At 41.3% G+C, this 16,434-nt stretch overlaps 1 protein-coding gene across 1 annotated transcript in view; it reads right to left on the reverse strand.

Moving 5' to 3' along the window:
• PDK1 (pyruvate dehydrogenase kinase 1) overlaps window positions 1-16,434 on the reverse strand; it is a 148,522-nt gene that overhangs the window by 80,725 nt on the left and 51,363 nt on the right. The window contains exon 3 of the mRNA XM_085645290.1: window positions 11,755-11,826. Within this exon, the coding sequence (XP_085501416.1) occupies window positions 11,755-11,826 (72 nt within the window). The remainder of the gene's footprint in view (window positions 1-11,754; window positions 11,827-16,434) is intronic.

Raw genomic sequence — 16,434 nt, forward strand, 5'->3', positions numbered from 1 at the left:
ATAGCAGTTAGCTGCACAATACGTACTGCTATTTTACATCATTGACCAACTGCTCAAAATGGCTGCGTGGATCATACCTCACGCTTTAAGTTGTCCAAGCTTGAGGTCAATGATAAAATACTGACTGTAAGAACCGGATGTCATGAACAAATTACAAAACTGGGTCTATAGAGACCAGACTGCAGGTCAAACACACAGGATGAAAGTCGTACTGGTTAAACACCCATTGACAGGACCAAAATGCATTATGTCCCTCTCAAGTCACTCTGCTTTGTTATGGATCTCAGTATTGGTTCTAAACACCCTGGAGGATGATGGAAAGAGTGAGCAGCGAGAGCCCTCTCTGGGAGAAGGCTAGTAATAATATGGCAGATGTTTTCATGAAGGACAAGGACGAGTATACAGTGAAGTATGCTCGAAGATGGCTACTCTCATGTGAGCAGCCCACAAAGCTCCACCACCTTCTGGTTGATCTCTGTATCGAAGGGCTCTTGAGCACGACTGCAGTACCCTTGCAGAGAGCAGATAACCAAAAGTGAAACCTGGACACCTAATGCTCAGTAGTCATAGCAGCACTCAGAGGTAACAAGATGGTGTGCACATGGTGACACACACGGTCTGCTGAAGGGGAAGAGTGGTATCTGGTTTCCATTTAGGGCAGTTCTAGCACAGGTGGAAGAGAGAGAAGGTCTAGGCTGGTCAATAGGGGAATGTGACAAGAAGATCACTACAGGAATCGTTTGCACCAACAGCATTACAAACTATGATAGAGTAGCAGTGTAAGATAGAGAACTCAGGATCAGAAGAGATAAAGACGCCTTTTACCAACAGCATGAGGTTTGGACCCACAGAACTATTCAGGATGCTTGACGCACTATGTGGAAAACTGGACATTAACTTTCCACACCATGCTAAGGTAGAGTAAAAACGTGACTCCTCAGGAATATAACAAAAAATAAGTTTAAATGAGCGAGTGCTACATTTTTCTAATCTCTGCCCACAGCCTGGGAGGGCTTTAGGTAAAATGCAGAAATCCAGGTTACATCATAAACCTGGTAACATAGGTAACATATAACGTCCTTTAACATTCTCATGAAGAAATCTGACAAAGAAGGGCTATGTACCAACAAGACGGGTGCTGAGTGGCATAGGTTGAAAATAAAGTGGCCTTGGTTGAAGTCACAAAGAGGAACAAGTATTGGCAAAGCCAATAGGTCTCACCTATGTAAGTGCTATTGGCTTTGCCAATGTGTTTTAGCCATGTTGTACACCAGTGTGGCTGAAGTTCAGCAAAGCTAAGCATTAGTGGCTTAGAGGACAGTGGAGTGTCATAGAGTGAAGTGGCACAGAGGGGTGTTTCATGGAGAGTCAGAGTGGAGAGGTGTAGAGTGGAATAAAGTGTCAGAGGTAAGTGTCATAGAGTAGTGTGGCATACCGTGGAATAGAGTCATAGAGTGGAGTAGAGTAGAGTGGTCTAGAATGGAGTGGAGCTTAGTGGCATAGAGTGGAGTAGAGCAGAGTTTTATAGAGTGGAGTGGTGTGAAGTGGAGTGGCGCAGAGTGGAGTACAGAGTAGAGTGGCGTAGAGTGGAGTGGAGTACAGTGGAGTAGAGTGTGCATTATTTGGTAGTGCTCTGCCCTTACAGATCCCACATTTCCAATTGAAATTACATTTACAAATACAATTTTACTGATAAAACTATTAAGGACACAAACGAAAATGTGTCGAAATGGCATCATTTAGTGTACTGATTTGTTTTGATCATATTAAAATATTTGTTTACACCACACTTCTGAATTTCAAAGTTTGCTTTATTTGTGCTTTCCTAATTCTAATATATTCTGAAATATTTGTACAGTTCATTTACAGACATTTAAATGTTGTTGTGTGCTAGAAAAGAAACTTTTCTTCCCCAGTTCCCTGCAAGATTGTCACAAACCAACTCTCTTTAGAGTCAGAGAAAGAAAAGTAAACCCCACATTTGGTCTATGTGTTTTAACACACAGCAAGTGTGACAAGATGAGAACAAAATCTAAAGGACTGCTTAAACAAAGTGAGGACTCGTGGAAGAATACAAAAAGCGATGGGGAACAAGTTTTGCTCCACGGAAGGGGTGAAGACATTCTGGACAGCCTAAAACAAATTAAGTCAGAAAATAAAAAGCCAGAAAATGGGAGTTACAAATCACAAAGCCAATGGTAAGCAATGAGCGGAATGAATTCCCAGGGAACCTTTCAGAATGCCCACAATAAGTCTTCTTATAACCAGACAGCTGCACTGTCTGGTAGGCTTTGACCTAAAAATGGCTTTGCAGCACTCCAACAGTGCTCAAATATCAGTGTACTCCACCTTCAAGTTAAACTGGAGGAATGCTCTGGGGTTTCAGGAAGTGTTATAAAGATAGGATTTCACATGTGTATTGTCTTGTGAGTTAGAGAGGACAGGAAACATTTGGTTTCTGATGGATCTGCAGAATAATGAAGTTAAGTGCGTGGGTGTGGCTCATAGAATTCATGTTGTAGAATGGTCAGTTCACAGTAACACATCGATGAATAAAGATGTGTAATAGTAAGCTCTGTCTGTGGCGTGATCATTTATAAGTAGCCGGGCTGGGGTAGGACGCTACGACACTACTTACTCAACAAAATCTAAGCATAAAAAACAGGAAGCATCAATATGTGTTCAGTGAGTATTAACAATGCCCTTCTACTGAATCACTGACAAAAATAAAAAATAGTGCTGGTAATTTTGAAAAGACAGACAGGACTACTGAAATCAGTAATCGGGTAGAAATACACTGAAGTTACAGAACAGAGCTCCTGCGCCCTGACAAGCAGCAAAATATCAGAAATCAACTTTCTGAGAAATATGAAAAATGTTGATGTTACTGTATGTGAAAATCCGGCCACCGTTATGACAACCTGCAAAACTCATGCAATACAATGGGGATCATATATACCAGGTGCAACTACCTGGACTCGTCATTCTCTCCAAGGATACAGACCAATACACTGGCAGATCAAACTTTGTACAGTATGAAAGATATGTCATATGGAAGATATTAAATGATTAACCACAGGGAGGAGTCGTGGGATAATAAATGATTAATTCAAACCATTGACAAAGACTCAGAGACCAAGGTTAGAAGACACACTTATTTTACGTTTAGGTGGAACTGAATGACTACAACATATAAACACTTTAGTCTCAAAGGAAGAAGAGGAAATGGCGGTAGGTATCTAGATTTATCCGTGCTCACAAGCATTAACACAAGCGCCTGTAAATCCTAAATAAAAGCAGGTAAAAGGTGAGCACGCTAGAAATAACCTTAGAAAGAACACAGACATAATAAATTGTTGAAACTGGCTTGCATAAGGATGCAATTATGTGTTTAGAACAGACCGGCTCACTGACACAACCTTACAATGGACCATACAAAACAAAATATATACCACTGCATGCACATTAGCAAGAAGGCACAAAGCTAACTTGACAGAATGAACATTTGTCACCATGTCATGGCAGAAATGCCTTCACTAAAATAAATCAGATAAAAATAAATCAATCAATAAATCAATGCATGTACATCAGGCACACAATACTGGAAATGCTTCAAAAAAGCACATCTCTAGTGCAGATCTCTTGAGGCACACTTAGACTTGTGTTTTTTGCAACTAGATGGTAGATAGAAGCTAAGAAAGTACAAATTGAAAGCAGATGTGGCAGACATGTTCGATCTTCTTGAGGGTCCAGTGTACAGAGGAGTGCCAACAGCAAGTGTGACCAGTAGATGATCAGGGTTACAGGGAAGTTACCCTAAATTCGTTCAACAACAAAGAAGAAGGCTATTTGACACCTCACCTGGTTGATCATGCAGTGGTCTGGATGGACTTATGTTTGGCAGGGGGGGGGGGGATGTATACGGAAAAGGACATTCCATCGTGTATTACTTTTAGAAGATTCCGAGGTCAAACACTTGTTCCAAGAAACAGAATTTTTTTTAAGCTGAATATTGGCACTGCCGAGATTTCAATGGTATGGGATGCCTGGAAGGCATTCTTGAGGGGTATAGTCACAAGCAGGGCATGTCATAAGAATAGGCAATATAGAGAAGAGGTGACACAGACGGAGTCTGCTATGAAGGCAGTTGAGGTTAGGTTAAACAGGGAGATCGATATCGAGAAGCGACAGGAGTATATGTCAGAATTACAAGCCCTGAAAGACCAGCTTGATACCATCATTCAGCTCAGGATTACAAAAAGATGGGAAGCCAGTAAGATGGCCCATTTTGAATACAGAGAGGGAGCCAGCAAACTTCTGGCATGGAAGGTCAAGTCGGACAGGACACACAACTTGATAAAACTGTTTGATTGTGAGGACAACTCCTCTTCAGTATCAACGGATGATGAAAGTGGAGAGGCTTTTTTTGCCTTCTTTCAGGCGTTATATAAGGAAGACAATGAGGTGGATAAAGCCTATGCGAAGGATTGGTTAGAGAAAGGCTCGCTGGCTTCCTTAAACTTCTCACAGCGAGAAAATTTGGAACAGGATATATCCCAGCAGGAGGTTAGGAAGGCCATCGCCGCCTGTAAGGGAGATAAGGCAGCTGGGCCCGATGGGCTTCCAGCGGAATTGTACAGATCTCTGGGGGAGGCAATAATACCTATTATGACGGCACTCTTCAATAATATACTATCTGAGGGTACCAGACCTCCTGCTTCATGGGGTCAAGCTACCATATCATTAATTCTGAAAGCAGGAACAAATCCGGCAAGTTGTGGGTCCTATAGGCCTATTTCCCTCCTGAATACAGACTATAAAATATTCACAAGGATTTTGGCAGATAGGTTGGGAGCAGTAGCAAGTAGTATGTTACACCCAGACCAAAAGGGTTTTGTAAGGGGCAGAAAGTTATTTGACCTTACTCATGATTTTATAGGTGCAATTGACCTGGCTTCAACCTTTTCTTTACCTTTGGCTGCAATGACGTTGGACGCCAATAAGGCGTTCGACAGGGTTAACTGGATATATCTAACAGCAGTTATGGAAAGGTTTAACTTAGGAGAGAAATTTTGCCGTGCCATACAGCTCATATATCAAGGTTATACTGCAAGACTCCTAGTCAACAGGAAACTGACTAATCCTTTTAAGATTACAAGGGGAACTAGACAGGGCTGCCCACTCTCCCCGCTCCTTTTTGATTTGTATATTGAGCCTTTCGCTCAGCATCTGAAAGATGAATTGAGCATTTCATCATTCAAGTTTGGAGCGTGGGAGAGGAAGGTCGCCCTGTATGCGGATGATGTTTTGATCTTGTCATTCGAGCTGGGAGTATCTTTCCCCCAGGTCATTAGGTTGGCACAAGACTTTGGTTGGGTTTCTGGCTACGAGGTAAATGCAGAGAAAACAGAGATTATACTACCAAAAATTACTTTTCTTTTTAACACTATTCCCCTGCACTTTGAAAAACAGGCGATAGACAATTTACATCAAGCTATTAATTCATTTGCCTGGGCATATAAATCTACAAGAATAGCGTGAAAGAAGCTAAGGCGCAGAAGGGAGAAGGGCAGCTTTGCGCTACCCGACCTTCAGTATTATGCCTGGGCCTTTCAACGATCAACTATCTGTTAAAATCCCCAGATGATTCAGAAAGAGGTATTATGTTTTTGGCCATGTTGAAGGGGGTGGGACTGCCGCTTGAGGGGTTCCTCTTTAAATTCGGCGACCAAAGGTACTTCAAGAAGATCAGGTTGAAAGTTCTTTTGGCCGCAGCCCGGATATGGCTCAGAATTAAGCAGCGGACTGGCCTCAATTATTACTCTAGCCTAGCTCCTCTTTGGGACTCTCCGAGGGTCCCAGAGTGCTTGAAGGACAAACTGGCAATACCACTTAGAATAGCAGGGTTACGAGTATGGAATGATCTGCCTTCTGAAGGGTCCCTTTTACCATGGGAGTTTTTTCTTAACATGCTGGAGGAGGGTATGTCCAGGTTTAAGTACTTACAGCTTCTGAGCTGGTCACAGAATCTTAAAAACCCGATAGGAATAGGAAACACCCTTGATCAATTGGTTTTAAGGCCTGTTGGGGGGAAAGAAGTCTCTTTCTTTTATTGGTCTATAGTGGAAAGTATCGATGGAGACTTTAAACTATCAGAAGAACTGTGGGGCACCTCTATGCCAAATGTGTGTTGGGAGGATGTGTGGCAGACTTCCTTTCAGACACTGTTTTCTATTGTAAAACCCGCCTGGCTGAGGAGGAACCACTACTTTACTACACATAGGGCCTATTTATCTCCAGCTAGACTTTAAAAAATTGCAAAAGGACCCTCAGTTAGGGGCAAGAAATGTGATTTAGCAAATGCCACGGATATACATATGTTTAATCAGTGTCCGGGGATAACAGAATTTTGGGAGAGTGTAATGGCAACCCTAGTCGACATCATAGGTATCCCAGTCCAAATCTCTTTTGCCTTAATCATCTTCGGCATAACTAGTGAAGTCCTAGGCCCGCTAGGGGGTTTCTCTTTTATTCAATCCTGTTAGCTAGGAGAGAGATTTGTAGGAGATGGGCAGAGGTCACACCCCAACACACTCTGAATGATTATCCTCGTTATATAAGACTTCTGAGATAGGTCTGAGTAGATTACAGAACCGCAACAGAAAAGTCATATGGGAGGGTTTGCTTAACTGGTCTCAGCGTTAGCTATCTGGTGGCTAGTATTTGGGGACTATGTGAGTTATACCGGTTGTATTTGGAGTTTAAAAATACCATCTGTTGTCCTAGAATTATGCCTCATTGGATACTCTCAGACTGGGTCGGGTCCCGTAGGGCCATCAAGTTTCCATCTTTTACGGGCCTGGACCAACAGTCATCGGTCATCTTTTAGAGAGTGAGACCACCCCTTTACTAGGAAAGAGGAATACGACTTTTTGTGGGATGGTCATACACCAGTAGGCGGGCTTTGTCCCCTGGGCTTCTCCAATCCAAGTGGCTACGTCTCTTGAAATCAAGTTACGGTATTGACATCCTACCTTCTGTCAAATGTGGTCTGAGGCGGATGAGGATAAAAAAAAAAAAAAAAAAAAAAAAAAAAAAGAATGCCATAGGAAAATGTTTTGTCGAGCCTCAGTTTACTGCTTCTAGTTTAACAAGGGAAAAGAAACCTTTAGCTTTGAGACCAAACCAAGGCTGAATGGGCCTAGATAAAGATGGAGGTGAAAGTAGATAGACTCTACTCTATCACACAGAAGAGGCACATTTTAATTAATTAGAAGAATATTAACTACATTAAAAAGTTTTTGTAAGAAGACAACTCGCCACTAAATATTGGGACCTTTTGGGATTTTTACGGGCCAATTCAAGAAACCAGCAAAAGCAGAGGGGCGGCTAGGATGAGATACTTAACAGCTGCAGACAGCAATTAGATTTTAAATCACTGTAACAATTTGCTTTTTTATGGGGACTCTCTAAGAATAAAGACACTGCAGACTGTCATAGGAAATTGGTTTGTATGGAGATTTGCGCAATGATTTAGTAGCTTGTGTCAGGTGTTTTTCAGATTTTTAAGTCACAGATGCCACGCCAAAGAATCAAATGCATGACTGTGTGTGTTCCTACTGGTCAAGAAGCTGGGCCTTTGGTATGAGGCACAAAGATTGGCCTTCGAAGCCTACCTTATCGGTCACACAGCCAAGGCCTAGCTCACACAATAGCAGATAGTTGACAATAGCAAAAAACTGGATTATTTGGGGTGGACAGTTACCCACCTTAAAGAATAATGACACTTACTTGCCAGGGTGAAGCTCACAGTCACTAAAATACCCTTAGCTCAACCTAGTTGTAGCCATAGCACAGAGCAGACAGTGTAATGTGTAAAGTGTTTATGCAGTACCAAAATAGTAATAAAGTCAGAATACCGTGCAAAACAAAATGGCACCTAAATGACAAAAATGTAATAAAAGGAATCGGAGATATGAATTTTAAAGTTTTAAGTAAAAATATAACCAAAAAGCACTAGTCTATGGAAGTGGTAAACTGGGACAGAGTCGTGCTTTCAGGCTGACCTCAATAGAGTGCAAGTTGGATACATCAAGAAGGTTCATCCCAGAGAAAGATTTTACCTTCTGACTTAGGGGCCGATTTAAATGCTGACAGAAAGGGAAATCCTTCGCAACGGTGTTCCCTCTCTGCAACACATTGGTCTGCCCGTCCGATTTAAATGTAGACAGACAATAGATTTAGCTATGGCAGTGACTACTTCGTCACTGCCGTAGTCTAACTTTTACAACGGTCCAATGGAGTAAGCGCAGTTAGAGAATTGGCTAGATGTCCGTCCTCCCAATTAGAAAGGATGGAGATACATCCATTTCTTTACTGTCCATCATCGTCAGACAAACACTGGCAGTAAGGTACAGTATTTATTTATAGATTCATATAGCGCACTACTACTCGAGGGCGTTTAGGCGCTTGTGGAGGTAGCCCACAGAGCATCTGCTTGATGTAGGAACCAGTGCTTACCAAATTACAGAGTGTAAAGCCATGTCTTCAGTCCCTTTCTAAAAGACAGAAGATCGGTGGAATTTTTAAATGCAGAAATAGCTTGTTCCACCGTGTAGTGGTGATATAAAAAAGCTTTTACCACCCCATCTCTGAAGGCGGGAAGATGGTACCATCACCAGCTTCAAAGAGGCTGAGCGGAGCGCGCAAGCCGGTATATGCCAGTGGAATCGTTTAATTAGGTAAGTGGGAGCAGAGTTCTGTAAGGCCTTAAATGCAATACACAATGCCTTAAACCTAATTCGCTTCTCAATCGGCAGCCAGTGCAAGGTGTTTAAGGCCTGTTTGGCAGATGTATATTTGGACAGACCAAAGAGCAATCTGGCTTGTGGAATTCTAACAAACCTGCAGCTTTATTATTACTGATTTATTTGCTCCAACCAGCAATCCATTGCAATAGTCGAGTTTAGACAGCACTAAGGCTGCCACCACTGTCTTCTGCAGTTCCACCGGTATGAAAGGCAGAATTTTCTTCAAGATTTTTAAAGTGTAATCAATGGATGCAGTAAGTTTGTTTACATGGTGACAGAGGGAGAGGGAGGTGTCTATGATGACTGAGATTTTTTTGCCTTAGTGACCGGTGTTGGGAGAGTCCCCGTCTCTGCTTGCCACCATTCTGAGGACCAGAAGGATGTGTTGTTCCCAAAGAGTAGAACCTCAGTTTTATTTGAGTTTAATTTGAGACAGTTCTCGGCCTTCCAGTCACTGACACATCTCATGCACTCCTTAAAATTCTGAGCTGTTTTAGGATTGTTACTCGAAATTGATACAATAATCTGGGTATCATCTGCGTAGGATACTAATTCAAACCCATGAGTTTTGATCATACATGCCAGGGGGACAACATATATATTGAAAAGGGTAGGGCTCAATGATGAGCCCTGTGGAACCCCACAAGGAAGCCTAAAGCATTTAGATTTGTAGCCTCCTACTTCAACAAATTGTTCGTGTTGGAGCAGGAAGGATCTGAACAGTGCTAGAGCCAAGCCTTCTACTCCTACTTCCTGGAGCCGGTGTATTAGAATACCATGATCCACCGTATCGAAGGCGGCTGATAAATCTAATAGTATCAGAGCTGCCGTAAAAAGCTACAGTAAAAAACAAAATGCCCCCCTTGCCACAGGGGCAACTGCAATTGTGAGGGGGGCATTATAATTTTTTATTTTCAAAAAGAAAATCCCGCTTTAGGATTTTTGTGTTGAAAAATAAAACACAGAACAGTTTGGTGCAAGGCTCCATCATGTTGATGGAGCCTTGCACCAAACTGCAAAAAGCACTGACAAGAAACAATGTCATGACAGGAACTGCTTTGACGGCCATCCTGCCGTTGCTTTAGAAATGACCTCCAGGATGGTGGTCATTTCTAAATTCGGTGGGTGGCATCTCCGTAGGGCAACAGGGCAATTTACTCCGTCACCCTGGCAGAGAAACGGGCGGCCCACTGATACATAAATTGGCCCCTTATTCTTTTTATGAAGCTCAAAATCCTCTAGTGGGGCAATCCTGAAGCAGTATTTGAGGAAGGAGCATCACAACTGGCCACTGTTGCCATAAGGTGCTCCAGACGACGCTGACATTGTTTGAGTTCCAAATTTTCAGGGTCTCTGAAAAAGCTCCTCTGGGTCTCTTCTAAGGCTCTCAGGACCTTCAGGGTAGCACTTAGGAACCATGACTCCAGTAGAGAGCACCAGCAAAGTCTAGTCCAGATATAGTTGGTAAACATCAATTGGTCACTTCAGGGGCACTGCCAATCCCGAGAAAGTGCTAGATCTATTTGGTTTACTCTGCTCATCACCACTTTAACTGTTTCATATTTTATATCTATAAAGATCTGATTTTCGTTAGAAGCTCTAGCACTGACCAGGCATTCAATCATTATGTGTTCTAAACACAGCACCTCCTCCTTGAGAAAGCTATGGCTGTTTGGCCTAGCAATCCTTGTACAGTCAAGTGCTAAAATAGAGTCACTTTATTAGCCATTGGGAGTGCAACAGCCTATGTGGCACTGTGCACAATGTTACCCATTGAAGATACTGGCCAAGTACCACTCGCTCCCCAAATCCCACATAAAAGCCCTCACAGCGAGAACCTCTGTATATATCCCATGAGTACAGCAGCACAGTAAAATGTGGAGGCAGATTATGACGGCAAAATCACGATGTGAGTGAGAACTGCTTGTGGACCACAAGCCAGATGAAAAATCTTGTAAAAAAACATATGAAGGTTGTTCACATTAGGATATTTGTTATAAACTACCCTTCAGCAAGTGCTACAGAGTAATCAGTCCTTGTGAAAAAAAAATAAGTGAGACTCTTTTCAGGGAAGATGATGAAACTTATCAATTCCAATGCTGAGAGAACTGCTATCAAAAAAGCAGTCTTTCAGGTCAGCAAGTCTATGCTTCATAAATAAGTTTCAATAGTTTGTGCATCAGACTGTATGGGACCAGACATAAAGCTCAGATTTAGATCCTTTCGAGGTATTGGAACCTTAACGGTGGAAAGCAGATGTAATAGGCTGGTGCAGTGCAGCCTATTTTTATTCAGAGAAAATGTGTTTCTGGGAGCGTTCAAGTAAGACTCAATGACCTGCCGCCAAAGTTTGAAGGAATAAATAAAGGTTTCTGCTTGTTGGAGGAAGCTTTGTGAGGATTTGCGTTTCTCCTCAAGGCCCAGTAGCAAATGCTAAGACAATTGCTTTTGTATAGCTCCAAGATTGATTCCTTTCTGTCCGTGCATGCACATGATTGCATAGTTCTCTCCAGAGATTTTCAATACTGTATACACTAACTTTCCAACAAACAAGGTTAGTTGCCTAGGATCTGCGGAAATATATATTGTTCTGTGAGAGGAGCAGGAGTTCTAAGAAAAATGGGGTGATTAGTTGCATCTTGGAGTGTGGGTATCTTTGGAATTTATTCAGGAAAGTCATAGAGGAACTTGGCTTACCAGTCAGTAGAAGAGACACATTCAAAGACTTCTTACATGCTACTAGCTGCAAAGCAAATTCTGCATACAATTTAGTATTTTTGAAATTCTTTGGCAACCATCAGATGCTTCAAAGTCCTAGTTGAAGAAAGAATGTGGTAATGAAGCAATAATTTGGAGGTGTAAACCGATTTTTGCTCTAACTAAAAGAAACATTGTTCATACAAAAAGGTTTTTAAGAGTGACTTATTAGCCATTAATAACTTACTTATTCACAGCTTCTGAATCATCAGCACCTTTGTCTTTATAATCAAGCAGTTCCTGGAGACTTTGAATATACCTTAAAAACAAATGAAATGTATCCTTCTGTTTATTTCATATCCGGATAAAAGTTCAAAGCAAGCTTTCCAAGTGAAGTGGTAATGATCATACAATCTTTACTTTATAAAAATGAACATTGAAGCGGCCTTTTCCTTAACAAACAAAGCTTTAACATTAAGTATATATCACATATTAAATCGGCATTGCACATTCAGTCCACACTTTCTATTCATGAAAATTCCTGGATGTCACTGAAGCATCATCAGAATGTTTTCTTAACTGATCATTGACAAAACTTCATAGTTATCAAAAATCAAGAATACTCTATAATTTTGTTATCACTATTGTGCTAAGCATTAGCCCAAGCATCTAAATCATCTTTAAATTCATCTAAAATATCCCTTAAGCTTCGTCCAGTCAGCTAGATCATAGGAGCCAGATCTTCCAGACATTCCACAATGATTTGTCTGGGCTATTCGAATACTTAACATTAATGTAACGAGGCTCTTCACAAGTATTATTGTTAGACCACACATTTTATGAGCAGTGGTAGTAGATTCATTGACCAATATCATATGTCAATGTCAATGTCAAATATTTTTATATAGCGCGCATATCACCAAACGGTCTCAGGGCGCTTTGCAGCCAAAGACAAAAGAAAATACATCAACTGCGAGGCTCAGCCTAGATTAGAGGGCAAAAAGCCAGGTCTTAAGCTTTCTACAGAAGAGTAGATGGTTAGTTATAGATGTTAATTCCAGCGGGAGTTGATTCCACAGAAAAGGGGCAAGATAGGAGAAAGATCGACATCCATTACGTACCGTACGGATACGTGGCTGGGCAAGAGAAAATCTAGAACTAGACCGCAGAGAGCGTCCAGGGACATACCATCGGAGCTTCTTAGCAAGATACAATGGACCGGCTCCATACATTACCTTGTGGGCAAGACTAAGAATTTTAAAACGCCCTCTTTGGCGGATAGGTAACCAATGCAGAGTTTTGAGAGTAGGGGCAGAGGGGGACCGAGGGGGAAGATCAAGAACCAGTCTGGCGGCCGTGTTTTGTAGGATCTGAAGCTTACAAAGCAGATCCTGGTTAAGCCCAGTGAACAGGGCATTGCCATAGTCCAAGCGGCTAATTATAAGACCCTGAACCAGAGGTTTCCTTGTTTCCGGGGGTAGCCACTTGAAAATCTTCTGCAGCATTCGCAGTCATACAGTCACTTAAGAGTTTACATAAACTTCACATTCCAAGTTATCTGAATCATTAGCACCAATAGAACACGGTCATTTGGGGGTCAATGTTAATCTGCATAAATTGCTTGGCCAATAGTCCATCCATTATCCCACATGCCAAATTGTTCAACCATGCATATTTAAAGGCATTGATTATATTATTTCTTACATGTTGGTTTCTGAATTGGCCTTGCATATGAACTTTAGCTGCAGGTACAGATCAAGCAGCATTTTCAAATCAGCTTCACCTTTAACCTAGCAATGTAAGCTCTTCCTAGACCAAAGGAGCTGGGGTTGTGTACCATAGAATGTAGAGCATTATTACATTAAGAGCAGTCTCCCCAACACAACTGATGGATCAAACTACGCTTCTATAGTGTCTTTTAGGTTCTAGGCTATGACTTGGAGATCATTGTCCAGCACTTAGAAAGGACTTATGGGAGGCATATAGAAAATACTGGCAAAACGTCTGGTAACATCCATAAGAGGAACTGGGAAAAATGATGTGCAGCCAGGGAACAGAACAGAAAATATAGGGTACAGTATGAGCAAGCATCCATCAGTGAGATACCAAAATAACAGAAAAGTAGGACAGATATAAATATGGCATCGGCAACATGCAATATATCAATTAGAGAGCGGGTAGACAAAACAGCAAAATAGACAAAACTTCCTTGAGTTAAGAGTTCCCTGCTGCTAAGACCACAAAAGCAAAAGAATCTTTCGTTTCTTAAGGCGGCTTAGGGTTTTCTATTATCATACTCTTAGGTGAGAAGTTGGGGTTAAGGCCCCTAACAAATGTGCAACTGAAAGTATGTAATGTTAAAGTTGGATCCAATCATAGCGGCTATTCAGAGACTCTGAATGACCTTCTTGGTTCTTGTGTAAATGTATTAGTCTTTGAAGTGTGCAAAATAGCAAGATGTTTAGATTTGTAATGTCCAAACAGGGATGTTCCTGACTTTGGGGTACACACTAGGATCTGCTAAACAGTTAGGGTTGCACCAGGCTCGATGCTATTTACGACGCTGTCCCTCATTATGACCCAAAGTGTTTTGAGAGAAGTGTGACTAATGTGTCCTAAGGAAGCCTCTTTGTTATGCCATATCCAACATTCTTCCACATTTATTGGACTGTGGCAATTAAATACGGTGATTCTGTTGTACAGAGTTGTCTGATGCGGGGGGAGGTGGTGTTTGTGTGTTTTTGTTTGTGGAGACACTTAGGCCAAGTGATTTGGGGCTGAGTAGAGGCGCAGGAGGATGAGAGTCAAAGTTATCTTTCACCTACAACATTGAAATTCCTTGCACCAGCCATGGGTAGTCACTCCTGAAGTTGACCGTCTCTGTGGACTAGGTCAACTGGGTTTGGCAGCATAAGCTGAAAAGGCATGATCATGGAGAATCAACACAGATGGAAGAAATAACGTGTCACTAAAGCCAACACGTTCTTTAAGTAGAGATGGGGATTACGTTCTTTGCTCTCATATTTGATTAATGCAGGGAAAAACGTGTGGTGCTGCAAACTGAAACCAAATATAAATCAATTAAATGTGTCTCCTTCAGAACAATATTGTTTACTCTCACTCTGTATGTGTAGATTGCTCATTTAATTGGATGCCTGCCAAAGCCCACCTATTACATTTTGACTCACGGTACCATTCCTGTCCTCTGCAGAACCTCTGTGTAACCATCATGAGCATAGAAGGTACCACACTGCTTTCTCGCCCAACACCTATAGTTTGGAAATCTACTGAAGACTCAACTTTTTACACAGGCAGGCATTCAGCTGATCTCTGCTGCCAACAGGGATTCACCTTGCATTCTGATAGATTTTACCTCCAAAGTCTAAATCAATGTAAACACATTATGTAAACAGATTCTCTTACTCTCAGGGGCCACAAGGTGATGTGTTCAGCACTTAACAAAACATCTAAATGAACAAATAAACAACAAAAGTCCTCCACATCGGAGTCATGTGTAACAGTATCATGCAGCATAATATGTATGCTACTCTGTAGACAAGAATGCACCACACTCCTACTTGGACATAAGCTACAATTGGCATCATTAATATCTATTGCTAAAGCTATTACACTTCACTTAGTGGCAGACTATGGAGACAGAGGCTTCTGTTAGCAGCATGTGATTTCCCAGGAGATCTTTATTTGTTTTTAGCAAAAATAAAACAAACCAGAAATTATGACTCTACTTTACTGATTATACCCAGCTTACCTGTCTTCTCCTGGCAAGGAGCAGATGGAATTAGCACATATTCTCATCTCACTAGCCCAGTGGTTCCTTAAAGCCTCACACACCCAAAACTGATAACCTTCCAACTAACAGGTATGGTTTTGTCAATCTTAAAGTTATGCCCTACGGTGCTGTGGCTTCCATCTATTCCCCTGCCCAACCCCCTACCACTGAACTCCCCGCACTGCATCCCCATAACACTCCCCTGCAGTGCTTAGCTGTTTTTTTCCTTTTTGATGTTTGGGCCACTATGCACTTGAGCGTTAACTTTACCATAAAAAATATCTAGGCTAAATGTATGTCCTTTTTTCTCCATGTGTTGTTATTCTAAAGGTAGACATAGTTTGTGAATTGCCCTGGAGGGAACTGAGAAAGCACCCAAAGTATAGCAGCATTTTGTATTGTTTTTTGGAAAAAATGGGCCAAAAGTGCTGTGAAAGAAAATGAATGTTTCCTTTCTTAAAAATGCCACCAACAAAAGGTTGGTTGTGCTGTGATCACCATCTTCACTGCTTCCAGGAACAAGCAGAGTTGCAAAGAAACATTTTTACCACAGTTTTTGCATTTCTTTTTGAAGTTGCTAATTATTTTTCCAATTTTTGTCTTTTCTATATAGTTGCATTTTGATGTGGTAATAGGTATGTAACCCATGAGTGAACCCAGAAAGCTATAAGCTTCTGAAAAACAGACAAAAGGTCAAAATCCGCAAGGGGGCATGAATGTAGATTTCCCATAATTTTCCAAAAGAAACTAATCATTGAAATTGAAAAATAATGAAAATAATCGGAAAGAATAGCAATTGGTGTTAATGTTTTTATCAGTAATTGTTGGCCCCACTGGCTGATTTACAAACGTAATAGTCAGTCAGGACTTTTTGGTTGCAGAAATATGTTGTTTGTCAAAAAACGTGAGATACACAGAGGCAAAAAATGAGCTGCGGCCTATAATGATATTTCATTGTGTAACGACCATGCAGCAATTCAGATGGTAAAATCTAATGAATAAAAAATGGGCATGCAGGAAATGTATTAATGTTTAAAAACGTACCACGGTACTGAGTTAAGGAATAGTGGTTATTTGTACAGCTTTTGTTTATATAACAAATGTTCTAATATACTGTACACTACTTCCGATAAAAAC

The sequence above is a fragment of the Triturus cristatus genome, chromosome 3_1 (genome assembly GCF_964204655.1).
Source record: "Triturus cristatus chromosome 3_1, aTriCri1.1, whole genome shotgun sequence".
NCBI classification, from domain to species: domain Eukaryota; kingdom Metazoa; phylum Chordata; class Amphibia; order Caudata; family Salamandridae; genus Triturus; species Triturus cristatus.